Source organism: Argopecten irradians, chromosome 15 (assembly GCF_041381155.1).
Source record: "Argopecten irradians isolate NY chromosome 15, Ai_NY, whole genome shotgun sequence".
Classification (NCBI taxonomy): domain Eukaryota; kingdom Metazoa; phylum Mollusca; class Bivalvia; order Pectinida; family Pectinidae; genus Argopecten; species Argopecten irradians.
In genome coordinates this window covers 10,406,984-10,427,772 of record NC_091148.1, presented here as the reverse complement: position 1 = coordinate 10,427,772, position 20,789 = coordinate 10,406,984, and the positions used below count along the sequence as shown (strand labels likewise).

The window sequence follows — 20,789 nt, the reverse complement described above, 5'->3', positions numbered from 1 at the left end:
TTAAGAAAGAAAAAAAACAACAAACAATTGGGATGCAACAGGTCTGCTTTAAATTGTGTGTGTGTTTGGGGGGGTGGGGGGGGGTCGCAGTAAACCTTATTAATGATATAGTTCCTGTTCTCTGGAAAATGTGGATGTGAACTCATTTTTATACTGCTCCTATACTATTTGTCACTCTGGAAATTTATATTTTTATCCCTTGCTTTCACTGAAAGCAGAGTTATGACCCTTTGATTAACGAAAAACACTATTTCCGTCTGTTTTCTTTCAATAACTCTCGCAAATATTACCAGATTTTCTCGAAACTTGGTAACATGGTTAATTATCTCAGGGCTTTGGCCAATTTCGATTGACGCTTTCCTTGGACCCTGTTTGACGGAGTTACGGGCCTTTGATTAACGAAAGCAGGGGATATGATTAACGAAAGCAGGAGATATAAATTCCACGAATTTGCTTGTGGTTTGTATAGTTAACGCAGTGAGTCATCTACCATGACTGATACATCAAAGAAAACTGCTGGCACAAGAATCTCACGAATATTGAGAAGGATTTTCAATTTCTTTATATCACTTGTTCAGGTTCATGATTTGCTGTGACAAATGTGAAAACTGGTTCCATGGTAGCTGTGTCAACATGACCCAAGGCTCGCAACAAGGAGATGGAACAAAATGGCGAGGAATATATATGTCCAGTTTGTACAGGTAAGAAAAAATAGATGAAAAATCAAACAAAACTTTCGGAAATTTTTTAGTGGGCCAACAGTATTAAATTAGCTCATATTCCAAACGTATTATTCCTAAAAGGGAACTGACTTTTTTGTATCACTGCCATTAAAGGTTTAGGATCACTAAATGTTACCCATGTTGATTTCAGACACATGGGATGGGGGGGGGGGGGTGTGTGAAAACATTTGAAGTTCACGATTATATGCAAGTTGTCATTTAAAGTTCGCGATTATATGCAAGTTGTCAGATAATACCAACTTGGCTACACTCATTGCATCCTCAATATTATTACAGGGGTTACTATCACTGCCGTAATCTCCACCCCTGGAATATGTCATAATAAAACTGAAGGCAGCTCAGGAGAAAAAAAATGACCAATCACAGGTCTACAGAGACTTTGATGTATGTCAAAGGACCAAACTACCTGCTCATTTGCTGTCAAACTTGAGAGCCTTCAGTTATGCTTCGACAATAACATAGTCCAGGGGTGATTATTTTGACAGTGATTGTAACCCCTGGAATATCAAGGATACATTCGTTTGTGTGGGATTGTAGTTTGATATCATGACTACATAGTCTACATTATTCAATGAACTAAAAATATTCGAAATATTTCGTCTCAACGGGAACAATCTACCATACCATGTGGGCTCCATTGCTTATGATTTAAGAAAGTACATATATGTAGAAAAAAAAATGCAATGGTTCCTTGTGAAAGTAAATTTAAATGAAAAAACAAAAAACAAAAACACAGACTTTACCGTCGGAAGATTGAAAACCTGATGTAGATGCCTGTGAAGGTAGAAACACCTTGTGGAAAAGTCTGAAGTTTTTTTTTTTTTTTTTTTTTTTCAATGAAAGACGATATATATAGATTTAAAAACTGCTGAATGTTATTTTAAATTAAAACTAATTGAATATTCATGAATTCTTAGGTGAACACAAAGTTCCAAAGTCAATAGTTAAGGAACAAGAAAAGAAATTGTCAGACTCTGGAAAAACTGAAAAGTCAAAAAACGGAAGGAGTGAAACCAGTGACCAAACTGCCAAAAATACCAAAGAAGGAAAAGACTTTGGAGAGCTCCTCATCAAAGGGAGAGAAATCTGCTTCGTCTAAGGAGTCGCATCATCATCCTGAGCACAGACATCGGTCTTCATCAAAAGAGCGAAAAAGATCAACGGTATGTTATGTATACTTATTGCGTGGAAGTTTTTTTATGTAGTCTACAGAACATATTGAGTACTTCAGCCTGAAGTTAAGGCCAAAAAAAATTAATCTTAGTTTCTCAGGCCCCGCCGCATCGACATTTACCCCCCGCACCAACGTTTTTTTATGCGCCATAACTAAAAATTAAAATCGAGGACCGCCGCATTGAACGCACCCCAAATTTCCATTGGAACTCGCCCGAAATTTCCATTCGAAAACGCACCCGGAAATTGGCTCCAATTTTAGTATTCACCTTTCATTTCCGGTAAAAAATGGCTGCCGATGTCAGCATTTGCTCAAAACGGAATGTTTCCTCCTAGGATTATGTATTTTCAACTGGTTTTCTTTGGATATAGTGACGATTGAGATATTTAAAAGCTGTTCTTAAAGACTGAGTAAGAATTTACATTTTCTACACATGTTTTCATTGATTTTCATGTCCTTCAAGTGAGAAAAAAATAATATGTTATCTGCAGCATTTGTTTTCAGAGAAATAGAAAATAAAAAAATATTCCCGCCGCCTGCACTGACTTTTTAAAAAAGTGGCCTGAGAAACTAACAATTACGGTATTTTTGCGCGTATAGTGCGCAGGTACGTTTTTGAGTTTTATTTTGAATTTTTTTTTTTAGGTCACCTGAGACGAAGTCTCAAGTGACCTATTCTAATCGCCTTTTGTCCGTCGTCGTCCGTCGTCCGTCGTCCGTCGTCCGTCGTATGTCCGTAAACAATTTACATTTTCGACTTCTTCTCCAAAACTGCTGAAGCAATTTCAATGAAATTTTGCAGAAACCTTCTTAGGCATAAGGCCAATCAAAATTGTGAATTATATGGTCCCCACCCCCCAGGGGGCTGTGGGAGGGGCCAAAAGGGGTAAAATTGAGTAAAATTTCAAAAATCTTCTTCTCTACTCACAGATGTGGTAGAATCAAATACTCTTCATAGATAGAAAGGTCTTAAGGTCCTTTACAAAAATTGTGAATTATATGACACTGGGGTCTCTAGTTTCCGCCTGGGGAGGGGGTTAAGTTTACTATAGTTTATATTGGGAAAACACATTTTTGCGCATTATTTGGTCATTTGTAATAGGAAATGAGTCAAATGTTGTCAGAATTATCAGTATGAGATGGCCATTTAATCCTATTAACAAATTTTCTATGACTGACCCCCAGGGGCCTTAGGGGCGGGGTCAAAAGGGGTCAAATAGGCTAAAACTTCAAAAATCTTCTTCTGAAATACTGGAACTGGTAGAATCAAATACTTTTCATAAATAGAAAGGTCTTAAGGTCCTTTACAAAAATTGTGAATTATATGACCCTGGGGTCTCACGTTTCCCCCTGGGGAGGGGGTCAAGTTTACTATAGTTTATATAGGGAAAACACATTTATGAACATTATTTGCCTATTTTTCATAGGAAATTAGTCAAACTGGGTTAGAATTATTAGCCTGAGATAGCATTTTAACATCATATCCATATTGTTCATGGCTGACCCCCAGGGGCCAGAGGGGCGGAGCCAAAAGGGGTCAAAGTGGTAATTTCAAAAATCTTCTTTTTGAATTCACAGATTTGATGGAACCAGATACTCTTGATAGATTGGAAGGTCTTAAGGCCCTTTACAAAAAATTGTGAATTTCATGGTCCTGGGATCTCAGATTTTCCCCTGGGGAGGGGGTCAAATTTACTATAGTTTATAAAGGAAAAACACATTTAAGAACATTATTTGCTTAGTTTTCATAGGAAATTAGTCAATCTGGGTTAGAATTATTAGCCTGAGATAGCATTTTAACATCATATTCATATTGGTCTTGGCCGATCCCCAGGGACGAGAGGGGCGGGGCCAAAAGGGGTCCAAATGGATAACATTTCAAAAATCTTTCTTCTGAATTCACATAATCTTCATAGATTAAAAAGTCAAATTTATAAAATCACTGACTGACTTCAAGGGCCTGATGGGCCAATATATAGTGTTTATATGCATGTCTTTGTTTCATTCTGTATCTGAAATCAGGTGACCGTTAAGGCCTATGGGCCTCTTGTTTTGTTTTGTTTTTGTTTTATAAATTATCTAATTTTTGCATCTTCATTCAAAACGTTTTGCATAGGCTCCAAACACTCTTATAGAACAAAATCAAACTCTTCATATTGTTTATCAGTGCCTAAAACAACCTTCTGTTCATTAAAATTAACTGGCGAAGGGAGTTTGACACGATGATTGACACTTTGTTTACACAGCACTAGCGACAGGCCTAGTTAGCTTGTAAATTGCCGGTGACACTAAAATGAGGTCTCAACAACGATGTTTTTACAATAAAATAATTAATCATATCTTGTGTAATTTCAAGTGGTATCAATCAAGTCTATTGTATATCTGATGGGCATTTAGATTTAATTATGTCCAAGATATTAGCTGGAAAGCCGACCGAGCTAGGCTAATCAACCACAGCTGGCCGCCATATTTGAGTACTGACTGCACACTTCCGTATTCTCAATTATTTCAATCAGTATTGAAATCAAGATGAGATTTTACAGAACCATTTCAAAAGATGGTAATAAGAGTGTATTTGACAGCCATACCATCATTTATAGTGCCGATTGGTCAGTTTTAATGTAAGAAGGTTTTAGTTTCGTATTTAATTTGCTGACTCTGCATGAAGCCATTACACTCACTTCCGTAAACATTTGCAAGTTCAAAAGTTTTCACATGCTGGCGAAATATATTTATAAGGTAATCAGTTTAATGTGACGAATCAATTACATACTTATACATCGTTTCAAGCTCCAGACTACATTTATTAAGCCATTTAGATTTGGAGATATACCTTACTGAAGATTCACGATCGTAACATGTGTCCGGTCATGAACACATGTGCTCCCAAAACGGACTTTCAAGAAATTAAAGATATAAATTTCAAGTGAGCTTTTCATTTTATATTGAATATATGCATTGAATATTGACTTAAAGATCCAAGTATTTAATCATAACTCTCAACATGTACAAAATGTTAGGCTACTGCACACTTTAGCTTGGACCTGCCGGTCGGTCATCATGACCCAATGCCTGTACTTGCGTATAGTGCGCACCCCGACTTTTCACTTGATAATTTATCAAAAAAAGTGCGCACTATACGCACAAAAATACGGTAATTTTTTTTGGCCTAAGCTAAGATAGTACGATATTTGAGTACTTCAGCCTGAAGTTAAGCTAGAATATTTTAATTTTGAGAACAATTGTATGATATTGAGTACTTCAGCCTGAAGTTAAGCTAGAATATTTTAATTTTGAGAACAATTGTACGATATTGAGTACTTCAGCCTGAAGTTAAGCTAGAATATTTTAATTTTGAGAACAATTGTACGATATTGAGTACCACAGCCTGAAGTTAAGCTAGAATATTTTAATTTTGAGAACAATTGTATGATATTGAGTACTTCAGCCTGAAGTTAAGCTAGAATATTTTAATTTTGAGAACAATTGTACGATATTGAGTACTTCAGCCTGAAGTTAAGCTAGAATATTTTAATTTTGAGAACAATTATTCGATATTGAGTACTTCAGCCTGAAGTTAAGCTAGAATAAATGTAATTTTGAGAACAATTGTACAGACAATGCAAGTTTTGAAAGCATGCATTTGAGAGTCATGAAAAGTTATAAATGTATTCATATTTTTAAAATTGTTTCTTAAACACATGTTGGTTATGACACTAATGGTATCTAAAGAAGTGGATGGTCATTTTTCCTTTGCTCTGCTTGGATACCAGTGCTATGACTGACCCCTATATAAAGCCCACAAACCGTAATACTAAAAAATTGAACACCTGCTTGAGACTAACTTAGGGCTGTTCCAGAAAAACATATATGGTAGGGGAGGAAGGCACTTTGAAATTGGGAGACCCACAGATAGAAGCGATTTTTTAATTTTGTTGACCCCTCCACTTATCTCTTTTTTTTGTGAACGAGACTATGGCATTGAAGCGATTTAATTTTTTGTTTTGTTCCAACATCTTTTTTGATTTACATATTTTAATTTCTAGCATCACTGAAGAGTCCTTGGACAAAATTGCGCTGTTTATGGTGCAGTGAACTATTGTTTGATGTGCTGCATCTATAACTAAATTTGTACAAAGGTACAATCTTCCTAGAACTAGTGGAAAAATCTGCTAAAGATACCGAAGTGTTGCACAAGGGTAATGCAAGAGTATACGTATACATCTGGACATTCACGCTTAGCTTGTGAAATGCCACTTTTTCCTCGACTTAATACCAGTGAATCTAAATAAAGATCTATTGATGACAAATGTATTTTACCAAAACTGTTTCTCTGTACCATTGCTAAGTTTGATTGAATATAATATGTTTTTAAATAAATAGTTAATTTTGTAGTCAGAATGACTGACAGAAACATTATAAAACACAAATTTTGCATTTTATTTCAAGAGGTTACAAATGCTTCAGATCGACCCACCCACAGAAGTGATTTTATTGAAACGTCACCCTGGCACAGAAGTGATTTTATTTTGAACCTACCATGGCACATACTATTTTTTAAAGTGCCTTCCCTGGGTGCCATATATGTTTTGCTGGAACAGCCCTTAGTTTGCCCTTTTCTGCATCTAGAATTTAAATTCCAAACACTTTTTCGTAGCTTCTAGAAGCTCTTCTATATTTTACAAGCAGGAATTGAGTTGGCCTTTATTATCGGTACACAATAATGGAGTCTTGCAGTTACAAAGCTAACTATTGGGGTTAACTTGTCCAGAAACATATCATTTCATTAAGAATATAAAAAGGTTGATGAAAATTCAAATGACCAACTGTTTCTTTACAAACTCATTGATAGTATAGTTGTATGCTTTAATCAAGCATCTACGATCAGAAATTAAAATACTCTGAGAATTGTGAAATGACTTGAAATTAATTTTAATATTTTGTTTTCTTTATACTCAGGATAAACCACATTCTGAAAGAAGGCTGTCGGATGAAAAACACCGGGAACGTCATCGTGACCGACATCACAGCTCAGATCACCGACGTCATTCATCAGATGGGAAATCTGGCGAGAGACGTTCTTCATCTTCTAGTCATCGCAATGACAAAAATAAACATAAACATTCTGGACTTAAATCTTCTGAATCGCATAAATCATCAGATCCACACAGACGTGACTCTAAAGATCGTCCACATCACTCCGGTCAAAAATCGTCCTCAATCCCTCATAAACTCGACTCAAGTCAGAAGAATGTCACAAGTGTTAGTGTTAAGTCTCCGACAGTTCAGTCGCCAGGGATGAAATCCCCGGATATTCGTTCTCCGAATAAACCTGGTCCCCATGGTGACATACATCGAAGACTATCCACAGGTGGATTGGGAGACAAAAATATGAAGAATATCAAGGTGAGAAACTGTTGTATATAATGTTGTATATAATGATTGTCTGAGGAAATTATATTTCAGAATTGATGATTGGCTGAAGAAAATATATGTCACAATCGATGATTGGCTGAAGAAAATATATGTCACAATTGATGATTGGCTGAAGAAATTATATGTCACAATAGATGATTGGTTGAGGATAACCAATAATTGTCAAAATGTTATTGTGCAAAGTGCATAATAGAGAGATGATTTTGATACAGTGATTATTACAAATATGCAAATTTTAATTCATAATATTGTTAGAAATATTTTTTTTACCTACAAGTGTAAAAATTTATATGTTAAGAGGAGATATTGTTAAGATTTTAACATTATATATTATGTTTACAGGAGAATGTTGTTAAGATTTTAACATTATATGATATGTTCACAGGAGAATGTTGTAAAAACATTAAGATTGTATGATATATTCACAGGAGAAGAGGACACTACAGAAATGTGTGGGTCCTGGCTGTAAGAAGGACGCCGTGTACGGCACAGTGTACTGTTGTACTGACTGTATAATCAAACATTCCGACGAGTCACTCAAAATAATACGTCAAGACCAGGAGGAGAAGGGCATAAAGGTGAGTTCAGTCCCGCAGTGTATTTACATTTCATTAAAGTATAATTCTGTGATAAATACACCTACAACCTTTCGCCAATATATTTTTCATATATACATAAAAGTCCTGTGTGTGTTTGAGGTATATTCCCCTTTTGATAATCTTAATGATGACAGTATCTTCGTGTGACTTTAAAATTGATGGGTCAATTCATACTCATTGATGTAATTAGCTCATTTACCCCTGAAAACACATTTAGACTCTTCTAAATCAAAAACTAGACCAGTCCATTATGAAATATCAGGGGTAAATGAGTTTAAAAAAATACAGTAAAACAAAACGTCCTTTTTGTAAAACCTTTTGCTAACTCCATGGAATATACAAGCTGTGTAATATTGAGAATAATTCACATTTCGTGTGATATTTGATAACGTTTGTACGGAACTATTGTTTCTATTTGTGATGGAATGATGTCAAAAGAGGATATCCAGGCTAACGTCATTTCAGTGAAAAGGTTACAAACATTACAACTGGGGATAATAGTCCTGCAAGAATGTTATCAGGTATCATATAATATGCGAATTAGTCCCATTGTAAGCTTTCTTAGCCAGATTCTGTTCCTGGATTTCAGCTGAAAGACAAATCAGAGAGAAAAGTTTGTGTTCTGGAGAAGAAGACGGGACGGATACTGACCGGAAACAACGCTCCGACTGAAGCTAATATCAAAATCTGGTTGGAGAGTCATCGGTCATTTGAAATCCTCTGTCCGACGAAAAAACCATCAGCATTTTACGGAAGTAAGCACTGGCAAACGGTTCTATTGGCATTCAAGATTGATTTGGGAATCTTTAAACAATATCAGGGCTCAGTTTCATGAACATTTCTAACTTTAAGGAATTCCTTAACTTAAAATTCTCCATTACAGGTTTTAAGCAAGGCCCCTTACTTGATTTTTTTCCTTAACTTCTGTAATGCTTTTCTATGGGGAAATTTAAGTTAAGGCATTCCTTAAAATTAAGAAATATTCGTGTATAAATGAGCCCAGATTGCACAAATCCAGCATCTTGACTAGATTTTATTGTAGATGAAGTTATTTAGTTATTTAGTCAACCGACATTGAAACCTGCATTAGCGACCATCTAGGACCAATTTCCACAATTTTCGCTGTGTGTAAAGACCACCTGGCTCCAAAGACGTTTTTCCTTTGTCCATTGGGTGGTCTTTATAGATAGGTTTTATTGTATTTAGATTTGAGTGCTCGCCCCTGTGAGGAAGGCTCCGGGTTCTGTCCCCTGGCCGAGAAACACCAAAGTCTTTAAAAGTGGTATTTTCTGCTCCTGCTTAGCACTCAGCATAAAGGGAGTGGGACGACTGGTTCGCCCGTTGTCAATATAATGTGACCGGGTGGGGTGTGTTATTTGGTGTCTTCCGCGGCATGCTTCAGTGATATAACACTATAAAAAGGGCAACAGTTCCACTATACATGAAGACACAACATGAATATACCGCAGTCTCCATAAAACACACCCGTGCTTACACACACAAAACAAACATGGGAGGCTGTCCTTACATGACCCTGGCTGTTAATAGGATGTTAATTAATCAAACAAACAAACAAACAAACAAACATGGGAGGCTGTCCTTACATGACCCTGGCTGTTAATAGGATGTTAATAAATCAAACAAACAAACAAACAAAAGAATACATTATTCATCTGCAATGTGTACTTTAGACAAAACATTATGGCATCATTGTCTTGGATTCGTGTTTTAGATAAAGAGAAAGAAAAGCATAAAGAACGTGAAAAACATGCGACTGAGAAAGAAAAAGCAAAGCCTGAGGAACCCAAGGAGGTGAAGAAAGCTGACGACGGTCCCGACCCTGTCAGACTGAACGTCAGAAAATCACTCAGAGACGCCCTCACACACAGGTAAAGTCTGAAACAGTGGTAGATAAAGATCACAAAATGCTCTAAAACATACAGGTAAAACTCTCAGGTTTCCTCACTTAGGTGATTAAGGTCAATTCAAAGGACTATGTATAGTTTTGACCCTTTTTGGCCCCCAAAGTCATAAATTTAGGTAACTTCAAAGGACTATGTAAAGTTTGGACCTTTCGCCTCCAATGTCACAAATTTAGGTAAGTTCAAAGGTCTATGTATGGTTTGGACCCTTGTTTGCCCCCAAATTCATAAATTCATGAAAATTTAAAGGACTGTGTATGGTTTGGACCCTTTTTGGCATCCAAAAGTCATAATTTTTCAAATTAAATATCCAAGCGTCTGTTTATCTGTAGGGCTGGCAAGGCAGATGACATGATGTTGTCAAACAGTGAGATCAAGTCACTAGCACTGAGTGTTGAGGGAGAACTCTTCAAGTGTTTCAAGGAGACTAATACCAAGTACAAAGCCAAGTATCGCAGTCTCATCTTCAACCTCAAGGACTCCAAAAATCAGGTAAGTTTTTAAACCAAAGTATTACAAACTTATTTTCATCCCCCAAGGACCTCCAAAATCAGGCAAAGTTTCTAAAGTACGGCAGTCTCATCTTCAACCTCAAGGACACCAGAAATCAGTTAAGTTTCTCAAAGATGCTCCACCGCTGACAAATAATATTTTTTTCACTATCAAAAACAGGAGCAGACGATTTTGTATTTTTCTTCAGTTATAAAAGTTACTTATTTTACACCATTACCACCATTGAAAAGTTTGAGCTTCTAATTTTACTTCAAGTTAAAAATATGAAAAATAATTAATTGCATCCCGAAAAAATTCCTTGGCACTATATCTTATATAGAATGTAGTGATGATTGTGCATGCACCAAAGGCGAAATAAATTATTTTATGCTATTTTTCGTGTTAATTAGGCATATATATATATGATTAAACACCAATTATTTTTCAAATGACTAATATCATTTATGCTCTGTCGGCGGTGGAGCATCTTTAAGTACCGCAGTCTTCAACAGATTTCCTTTACAACCAAGTCTTGACAAATTCTTGTATAACCATTAGCTATTCATTAGATATAAAAGACATGTAACGAATAAAAGAATAAAAGAGCTATGACCAAATGTTGATGTAAAGTTTTGCTAAAAATCTTTCTATATTAAAACGCAAAATGTATCTGTTTGTAGGGTTTATTTAGAAAAGTGTTGTCCGGAACCATCAAGCCGTACCGACTTGTGAGAATGACGGCAGAAGAACTGGCCTCTAGAGAACTGGCCATGTGGCGGGAATATGAAACCAAACATGTAAGTGGTAGGATAGGAGCAATGAATTTATAGATTTACTGCAAAATTATGTACAGTCCAACCCACTTAATACAAACTTAGATAGTCCAAAATCCCGTTTTATACAAATCGGATTAAAATCTGCTATTCTTTATGAACTGGTATTCATTTATAATGTCAACTGTATTTCTGATTGACTAGGGCTTTTTCTCACTGCTCTTTTTCACTGTTTTTATTTCCAGTGTAGTTGATGTAGTTTTCTGAAGCCAATTCACAAATATTTAAAGCCTTAACCAACTAAATTCATGCACAATTTTTGGATAGTTTTCAAGAAACTTTGATTTTGGGAAATTTTATGCTTGAATTGGATAAATTTAGAGGTTTTGCCATGGTAAATGGGGCCGATTTAAATGGGGCCGAAAATCGTCCCCAAATCATGCTGAAAAAAGCCCTGGATTCACGCGTCCTTGCTGTAATGAATTTCTTCAAAATCTTATAGCCATTTGACCATATGATTCACACTAGCAGATAAGTCGGTGAAATACTATTGAAGAATTAAGATAAATTGTTACAATGAGAAACTATATACTGTATAGCTGCTAATGTTTGTGGGGGTTGTAATTTTGCTGAGTTCACAGATTCCACCAAATTTGTGAAATTTAATACCTCACAGAATTGTTCAAAAGTCATGGACTTACATAACACATTCTGCAACATAAATGACACTTTCAAAGGCTTCAGGGTGAAAAAGTGAATAAGTTCCAATCAGTAAAGACTACACCCGCAAAAATTTAAAAACGACCAAATTCGACGTAATTAGTGTCCCTTCCCCATTAAGCTCCCCTCCCCTTTTCTGGAGAAGTTGTATAAACGCTGCTATCTCATGTATTTAACAATGTTTTACAACATGTGATGCCTCTAACATCAGCATTGTATCCCATATTACATGAACTTGCCAGTCTTTTACATGTGAATTACAACATAATATATGGTAAAAGGCATAGACATGTTTACTGTAACAGATTAAATGTACCGTGAGTTCAGAAAGATTTAAAATATTGCTGACTTTTTTTTTGTCCACAATTTACATTTTGGTTTGCAGTTATATAGCACCCCCCCTTTGTTACAATTATCTAAGCACCCTGGGCTACAAATAACGCAGAATACGGTATAACTAAATAACAAGTACGAATAAATAACAAGATGAAAACAAATGTTCACAGAATCTGGAGATGATCGAGATGGACGGGAGAAAGAGCACATGAAAGAACAGCACACACGATTGTCAAGAAACCTCACAAAGGGGAGGTTTACTCAGGAGGAAGAAGACCATAGAACATTAAGATTGTGAAGTATCACTGATATATCTGGTAATATCTGGAAATTTTAGTACACAGTCCTAGGTTCCCATAAACGCAGGATGTTTTACATGAATCTGACAAACACACAAATAATCAAGTTAAAGGAAAGACTTTGAGAAATCAGAATATTAAATGTCTACTAATAATGCGTTGGATAGACACCCTTGAAAAATACATTAAATCTTCTTCAGTATAAGGCACCCAGAGCAATAGAAATAGAACTTCGAACAAATAAAAAAAACTATCAGTTTTCACACATAAGCAAAGGATGAGTGACTTGACTTAAAATACAGAATATTTTCCACAGATTAAAGCAATAAAAACAATGAAGAGTACCTTAGACAAATCAAGAATTACAGTTAAAAAAAGAGGGCCCAAGCTGGAGAATTAGACTATGAAAAATCTAGAATTTCAGGTTGAACACACAAGCAGGTATAAAGACATGAGTAAATCAAGAAATTTCAGTCTTCAACAAACAAAATTATAGCAGGTTGTACAGAACTTGCGAAAAAAACTAAAACTTTTATCATAAAGATCTATATCAACAACAAATTTCTTCCCCAAATCCCCCAATAACATAATGAAAAATACACAAACCGACTCATTTGAGAAAAATACTCATGATTATGTAATCCCAATTAATCTGTAGGTCTTACGGGGGCTCTCCTCCGAATTAAAGGCTGGCAATTACATTGGTATTTGGCTTTAACTTATTAATTAGAATTTTTTCTATAACAAACTTAAAGTTTAATTATTACACTACAACAAAGTTTTTTGGTATATCTCTGTCACATTGAAGTTACCAAACCAGAAACACCAGGTAATAAAGCAAGAAATCATACACTCAATGAAGTAGACAAAGACAAACCAGAAGAAGCAAGACAGTCTTGTTCCGAAGGCTGATCGATCAAGAAAACCCGCAAACACCTCTGCAAAACATCAAAACATCATACTTTTAATAGATCTCTCAAAAACACATGCGCTAGGATCTGTACAGGGGAAGAAATAGCTCCCACACCCTGACTAGATCACAAAAAGAACCAATGTCATCCTCCACAAAAAAGAGTCAGGTGTACACACGTACGAACTCTCCGAGCAATGCAAAAGAGACCAAAGATAATCTTCATAAAATAACATCATTCAACGGAGGATATCTAAAACGGACACATTTTAGGTCAAAATGAAAGGAATACCAGTATACACAAGAGTGTTTAACACCGTATGTGATGGCAATTCTGCAAACTCAGAAGATAAAACATAATATATGCGTTAAAGATAATTAGACAATCAGATTTTTCCAATCAAGATGACACAACCAAGAATAACTCACCATGACAGGCCAGGTGATGCCCTGCGGGTGGTCAAAGCTACTTAAAAACACAGTCCACCGACATTGTTAACCAAACAATCCGCGATGTTCCACGCCTCTGGGGTTACAAATATTCACTGTGGAGCAGTTGCCGGCACCGACCATAGCATCAACTAACCATTTGGTCGACTAGCATGTCCCCCTCATTTCTTTCCTCCAGTTACTCAGGGCGGTTTTATCCGTCCACCGACCAAAAAGCCTGTGACACGTCCCTTAAAATGACTGGCTGTTAATAGTTAATAGACACCACAACAACTAAACTAATAAACACGGAATTTAGTGTCTTTGCCCGTTCTAAACACAACAACAATTCTAACCTCAAAATACTATATTGTCGTACATGGTTGTATACATTGAAGAATTTATTTTCCCATGTGACTATCCCTATTTAAATTGGACAAACTTCGCATTGTATCAACATCTATTGACTGCCCTGTTTGATGTCTAAGGATCTTCCCTGAATGAAACGGAGGGAGTAAAAACAGGTAAGCGGACTGATCAACTAATAAATTTACGGGTGGAGGTCAACCAGAAAGAAAAGGCGAGAACGAGAGTTGTCACAAGGAGGGTGTAAAAGTCCATACAAAAGCCCAAAATTCAGACGAGCAAAAAACGGACACACCAACGGCGCCGCCCATCGTCAGAGGGTTCTAACTAGTCGACTGCTGTAGGTGTGAGTAGACTCTGTCACAATGTTACTAAAAAACCGATTTTTGTATAGCTGAACACTGGACAAGAAAAAAATAGCCATGGGGAAATGGGTATAGTATGTAACAACCATATTCCAAGATCCCGGTTATTCATACATGTTGTGTTTTATCGGGTTGGGGTCAAATAATTCATCCTAAAAAACTATCAGGAGCGGCACACCCATGGTACAAAATGATTTAATATTCCCAGCCTATACTGCGTGCTTGTAAACATCTGAAAGAAGTGCTTACATACATTCCACAGATAAAAAATATCAGGTGTTAAATCAAAACAACAATGTGACAAAACCTATTAAAAAAAAAACGGCATGATATAATTTAGAAAATTTATAAGTATTTGCTAATCATAGTGAATATTCTGTATGGGTTACCAAGACAGACAATATCTTTAAACTGCTAAATTAAAATGCGCTTGCAATTGAATCAAGAAGATCGTTTTTTTTTCAAATCTCCCTAAAACAACATAGTTTAAATGTACAATATCACAGTCGATAGAGTCCCACCATCCGGTTGTTAAGAGTGACAAACGAACACATCGTCAAAAGATAGACGTCAAAAACACATGGTTTTGAGGAAAAAATTGATTTGATTTGGGGGCCACAACTTGAACCCAAATCAGTACGTAGTCCCATATGATATATGTCAAAGATCTTGAAGTGTAGTGAGCCTATAGGGCTTTTGTTTTTCGTTCCCTGATCATGAATGCTGTTGTTTTACAGGTCCCCAGATTCAGCCCTCCAGTCTGGGCTAGAGAAGAAACCTAAGTTTACCCCGTCAGGACCCCAATTATGGAAAGGATTCATCTTCATGCAGGACGTCGCTAAGTTTGTCACGACTGCATACCGTGTCTCCGGACCAGAGGTCAAGTTGGTGAGTAAGCTGATTGCTGATGTACATCTGAAAACACATACAGTAGAATAATCCTTCCCTAATCTTAACACAAGATAATGATCTTTTAGATATATTAAGTTACGATTCGGGTTGCGTATTCTGTTTTATCAACTTGTTCTCTATAAATTTCCAGGATCTACCAGATACCATCCATGTATGTGGGAGAATAGGACCTGAACAGGTCTGGGATTATTTGTCCAAGATGAAAAAGATCGGCACAAGGGTATGTATTTACTGTACACCAAGTCGTTAGCTATGTCCAAGTGCATTTAATTTCGCAAAATTTTCTGAAAATGGGAATTTGCAATTGGAAATTTAAAATCAGTGAGGAATAAACTAGGAATCTGAATGAATAAGGATATCTGTGTACTGCAGGAAACCTCCGATAACACATACATGAAAATATTAGAAAAAACACAATCTTTTAAATTCAATCCAATACACTGACAGCTCCAGTTTGCGACCGCTATTTTTTTCCCACTGTAAAAAAACCCATCAGCGTGAATGCGGTGCTTTGAAATCAGCTCATTATATAATCAAGCAGTTCAAACGCTTTTATGATACGACAAACGTAATCTTCATCAGGCAGAAGCTCAGTGCAATTGCTCTTTATTTGCAAGTGTGATAGACCACCTTCCAATATAATCAGCTGGCCAAAAACGGAATATCTGTATACTGTATATCTGTATACTATGATCTATTGTTTTAGGATATCTGTATACTGTATATCTGTATACTCTACTGTTTTAGGATATCTGTATACTGCGGTTCATTCCTGGTAAAGAGGAAGAGAAGACGTCGTACATCAACCTGTACTCGTACCTCAACAGTCGATCACGATGTGGGGTAGTAGGGAACTGTGCTAAATACATCAAGGATTTCTACCTTCTCCCTCTCGCCTCTCACAGTAAAATACCTTCAGTCCTTCTACCCTTCGATGGACCAGGTAAGTTGTCATTTATACTCCTGGAAAGAAGGGGTTGGGGAAGCAGATGAAGTCATAATTATTCAGTAACAAAAAAGCTATGATAGCTGAACCTTTTCCTTTAAACTTATGAAACTGCTTTGTAGCTTTTCTAACATATGAACTATAAAGGGCTGCCATGGCCGAGTGGTTAAGATGTCCCGACATATTACCACAAACCCTCCACCTCTGAGTTGTGAGTTTGAATCCCAAGTGGGGCAGTTGCCAAGTATTGGCCGCTGGTCAGTGATTTTCCTCCACCATCAAACCTGGCACGTCCTTACATGACCCTGGCTGTTAATAGGATGTAAAACAAGAGAAACCAAACCAAACCAAAAACCAAATAGCTTTTATTGAATATGAATGAGCTTCCAATCATAAATTTCTGATGTCAGTCTATCCTACCATTCAAGGGAAATAATCAAGAAAAGGGAGATAACTATTAAGCACTAATAATACAAATTAGTCATCATGAATGAACAATGGTTATAAATCAATGGTATCTCTCTTCAGGTCTGGAGAACAATCGTCCTCACATGTTGCTAGCAGTAATCGTAAAGCAGAAGACAAAACGTCATGGCAGCGACTCGAACAAACAGCCTTATGATCCTTCAGAACCGAAAAAATCCAGGTCATCCCACGAGAAGGAGTCACGAAGACACAGTCTAGCGTCCTCGGATTCCTTTACGTCTCCAACACATTCTTACTCTCCAAGTACGAAGATAAAGGGAAAGAAAGCATCACCCAGGTACATAATCTACACATAACAGGGAAATTTTTTAGAAGCAACACTACAGACCATCATCATGATCAGATGCTTTTCAAATCGGCTGTCATCCGTGGTCCAATTCCTTCCATCCATTCATCCGTTAACAACTCTTGTTACAGCTATTTCTTAGAAAGTACTGAAGAAACCTGTCTCACATTTCATAATTTAGGTTCTGCTAGGACCATAGTTAGTGCAAATTGCATTTTGAGAGATCGATCAGTCAAGAAGATGTCTGACAGAGTCAGAAATCTTGGATTTTGATAGTAGAAGTTTGAAAAGCAGAGAGAAAAGAGACCTCATTCTATTGATCATAGATCTTTGGTGAGCACCAAGTATCCCTCTGGAATCTCTTGTTAATATAAACCAAATTCAGAGTGTGCACTGGAATCCTCCCTGTCTGTCATTTGCAAATTCTTCATTAACAGATTTAAACCCCCACATCCCCCCACTACCTTTATGAAACAAAGATTAAGAGAATGCTCAAAAACAATAATGACATAAGAAAACTTATATATCGATGACTAAAGATGAGGTTACAACACCATACAAATGCAAAATTTCCTGCATAATATATTTAAAAGTAAAGATTCATTTAGCTGCTTTTTTGTCTAGCACAGTGATAGTCGACTTAACACATGGTAATTAGGACGACGGCGGAAAACATGATAACGACCTGCGTTATGAAAATTGACATTTGATTGATTTTAATTAAATTGTTTCAGAAGGTGAAGATAAGTGTGACATTAACGGTAAACTAATACATTTTGCGGTCTCTATAAAATCATCACAATCTTGTTTTACATTTTAAAAATTAAAAGAGGTTTTCGAAAGGTAGTGGGCTTTCTTTTAAGATTAACAAATGTGATTTGATTGTATATGGCAGGACAATTACATTTCTCAACTCATTCACCACTGAAGACGCATTCAATCTCTTCTGTTTTCAATGGCTGGAAGAGTTCATAACATGAGTTTTTAGGGGTGAATAAGTTTAACAACAAACTGGAAAATACAATAAATGATCACTATATCTTCTCTATAGGTTGACCCCGACGAGTAAGCTGGCCCAGCGTGGTAAGGGACACCGATGTCTGCACTCCATCTACTATCTACTACTCCCTCCTCCAGCAACTTACTCCTGGCAGTGCTAAACGCCTCCCCAGGCACCTCCGACAGCAAAGACACCCCATCGTCAAATTCTATGGTTCAGGGGTACTCCCTCCTCACTGCAGAGAAAATCACCTGAAGGCAAGAGTAGAAGTGAAGAGTAGCTTTTCAATCTTAAATTTGAATTGTACAGCTTGTAAATTTGTGAGTTATAAATGGTGGGCATCCTCACACATTTATTTTTTGCCTTCTGAAGGTTAGATCTAAAATTTATACAAATTCGGTTCATCTTCCCCCAATAATGTTTCTTACAAAATTTGTTTACTAAATGATCATCATAGATCACAAACACCATGTTTTCATGAGCTCTCAAATCTTTTTCACACACTCTACCATCTTTCCATGCACTCTTGAAACTTTTTAGGTTCTCTTTCATCTTTTCATGAGCTCTCAAATCTTAACAGGTTCACTTTCATATTTTAATACGTTCTCTCATCTTTCATGTGCTCTTGAATCTTTTCAAGTTCTCTTTCATCTTTTCATGCAATCTCAAATCTTTTCAGGTTCTTTCATCTTATCACGCGCTCTCGAATCTTTTCAGGCTCTCTTACATCTTTTCATATGTTCAATCTTCTTTTCATGTGCCCTTGGAACTTTTCAGGTCACTTACATCTTTTCATAAACTCTGTCCTCTTTTCACGTTCTCTCATCTTTTCATGTTCTTTCATCTTTTCATGTTCTTTCATCTTTTCATGTTCTCTCATCTTTTCATGTTCTTTCATCTTTTCATGTTTTCTCATCTTTTCATGTTCTTTCATCTTTTCATGTTCTATCATCTTTTCATGTTCTTTCATCTTTTCATGTTCTTTCATCTTTTCATGTTCTTTCATCTTTTCATGTTCTTTCATCTTTTCATGTTCTTTCATCTTTTCATGTTCTCTCATCTTTTCATGTTCTTTCATCTTTTCATGTTCTTTCATCTTTTCATGTTCTTTCATCTTTTCATGTTCTTTCATCTTTTCTTGTTCTCTCATCTTTTCATGTTCTTTCATCTTTTCTTGTTCTTTCAACTTTTCATGTTTTATCATCTTTTCATGTTCTTTCATCTTTTCATGTTCTTTCATCTTTTCATGTTCTTTCATCTTTTCATGTTCTTTCATCTTTTCATGTTCTCTCATCTTTTCATGTTCTTTCATCTTTTCTTGTTCTTTCAACTTTTCATGTTTTATCATCTTTTCATGTTTTATCATCTTTTCATGTTCTTTCATCTTTTCATGTTCTCTTATCTTTTTATGTTCTTTCATCTTTTCATGTTCTTTCATCTTTTCATGTTCTCTCATCTTTTTATGTTTTTTCATCTTTTCATGTTCTCTCATCTTTTTATGTTTTCTCATCTTTTCATGTTCTCTCATCTTTTCATGTTCTTTCATCTTTTCTTGTTCTCTCATCTTTTCATGTTCTCTCATCTTTTCATGTTCTCTTATCTTTTCATGTTCTCTCATCTTTTCATGTTCTTTCATCTTTTCTTGTTCTTTCAACTTTTCATGTTTTATCATCTTTTCATGTTCTCTCGTCTTTTCATGTTCTTTCAACTTTTCATGTTCTCTTATCTTTTCATGTTCTTTCATCTTTTCATGTTCTCTCATCTTTTTATGTTTTTTCATCTTTCATGTTCTCTCATCTTTTTATGTTTTCTCATCTTTTCATGTTCTCTCATCTTTTCATGTTCTCTCATCTTTTCATGTTCTCTCATCTTTTCATGTTCTCTCATCTTTTCATGTTCTCTCATCTTTTCATGTTCTCTTATCTTTTTATGTACTTTCATCTTTTCTTGTTCTTTCATCTTTTCATGTTCTCTCATCTTTTCATGTTTTATCATCTTTTCATGTTCTCTCATCTTTTCATGTTCTTTCAACTTTTCATGTTCTCTTATCTTTTCATGTTCTTTCATCTTTTCATGTTCTCTCATCTTTTTATGTTTTTTCATCTTTTCATGTTCTCTCATCTTTTTATGTTTTCTCATCTTTTCATGTTCTCTCATCTTTTCATGTTCTCTCATCTTTTCATGTTCTCTCATCTTTTCATGTTCTCTCATCTTTTCATGTTCTCTCATCTTTTCATGTTCTCTTATCTTTTCATGTTCTTTCATCTTTTCATGTTTTCTCATCTTTTCATGTTCTTTCATCTTTTCATGTTCTTTCATCTTTTCATGTTCTTTCATCTTTTCATGTTCTTTCATCTTTTCATGTTCTTTCATCTTTTCATGTTCTTTCATCTTTTCATGTTCTCTCATCTTTTCATGTTCTTTCATCTTTTCATGTTCTTTCATCTTTTCATGTTCTTTCATCTTTTCATGTTCTTTCATCTTTTCATGTTCTTTCATCTTTTCATGTTCTTTCATCTTTTCATGTTCTCTCATCTTTTCATGTGCTCTTGAATCTTTTCAGGTTCCCTTGCATCTTTTCATGTGCTCTTGAAT

At 35.9% G+C, this 20,789-nt stretch overlaps 2 protein-coding genes and 1 pseudogene across 2 annotated transcripts; 1 reads left to right on the top strand and 2 right to left on the bottom strand.

Annotated features, from left to right (window-relative positions):
* Window positions 1–18,571, top strand: part of LOC138308580 (trichohyalin-like) — a 32,942-nt pseudogene extending 14,371 nt beyond the window's left edge.
* A 401-nt stretch (window positions 18,572–18,972) lies between these two features.
* On the bottom strand, window positions 18,973–19,956 carry LOC138308579 (golgin subfamily A member 6-like protein 25). The gene has a single exon (XM_069249625.1). The coding sequence runs from the start codon at window positions 19,954–19,956 to the stop codon at window positions 18,973–18,975; it is 984 nt and encodes a 327-aa protein (XP_069105726.1).
* A 14-nt stretch (window positions 19,957–19,970) lies between these two features.
* LOC138308578 (golgin subfamily A member 6-like protein 1) lies at window positions 19,971–20,729 on the bottom strand. Its single transcript, XM_069249624.1, has one exon. It carries the CDS (start codon window positions 20,727–20,729, stop codon window positions 19,971–19,973), a length of 759 nt encoding a protein of 252 aa, XP_069105725.1.
* Window positions 20,730–20,789: the final 60 nt, after the last annotated feature.

Coding starts and splice junctions, on each gene's coding strand:
- LOC138308579 (XM_069249625.1), bottom strand. CDS start 19,956: ATGAGAGAACATGAAAAGATGAAAGAACATGAAAAGATAAGAGAACAT.
- LOC138308578 (XM_069249624.1), bottom strand. CDS start 20,729: ATGAGAGAACATGAAAAGATGAAAGAACATGAAAAGATGAAAGAACAT.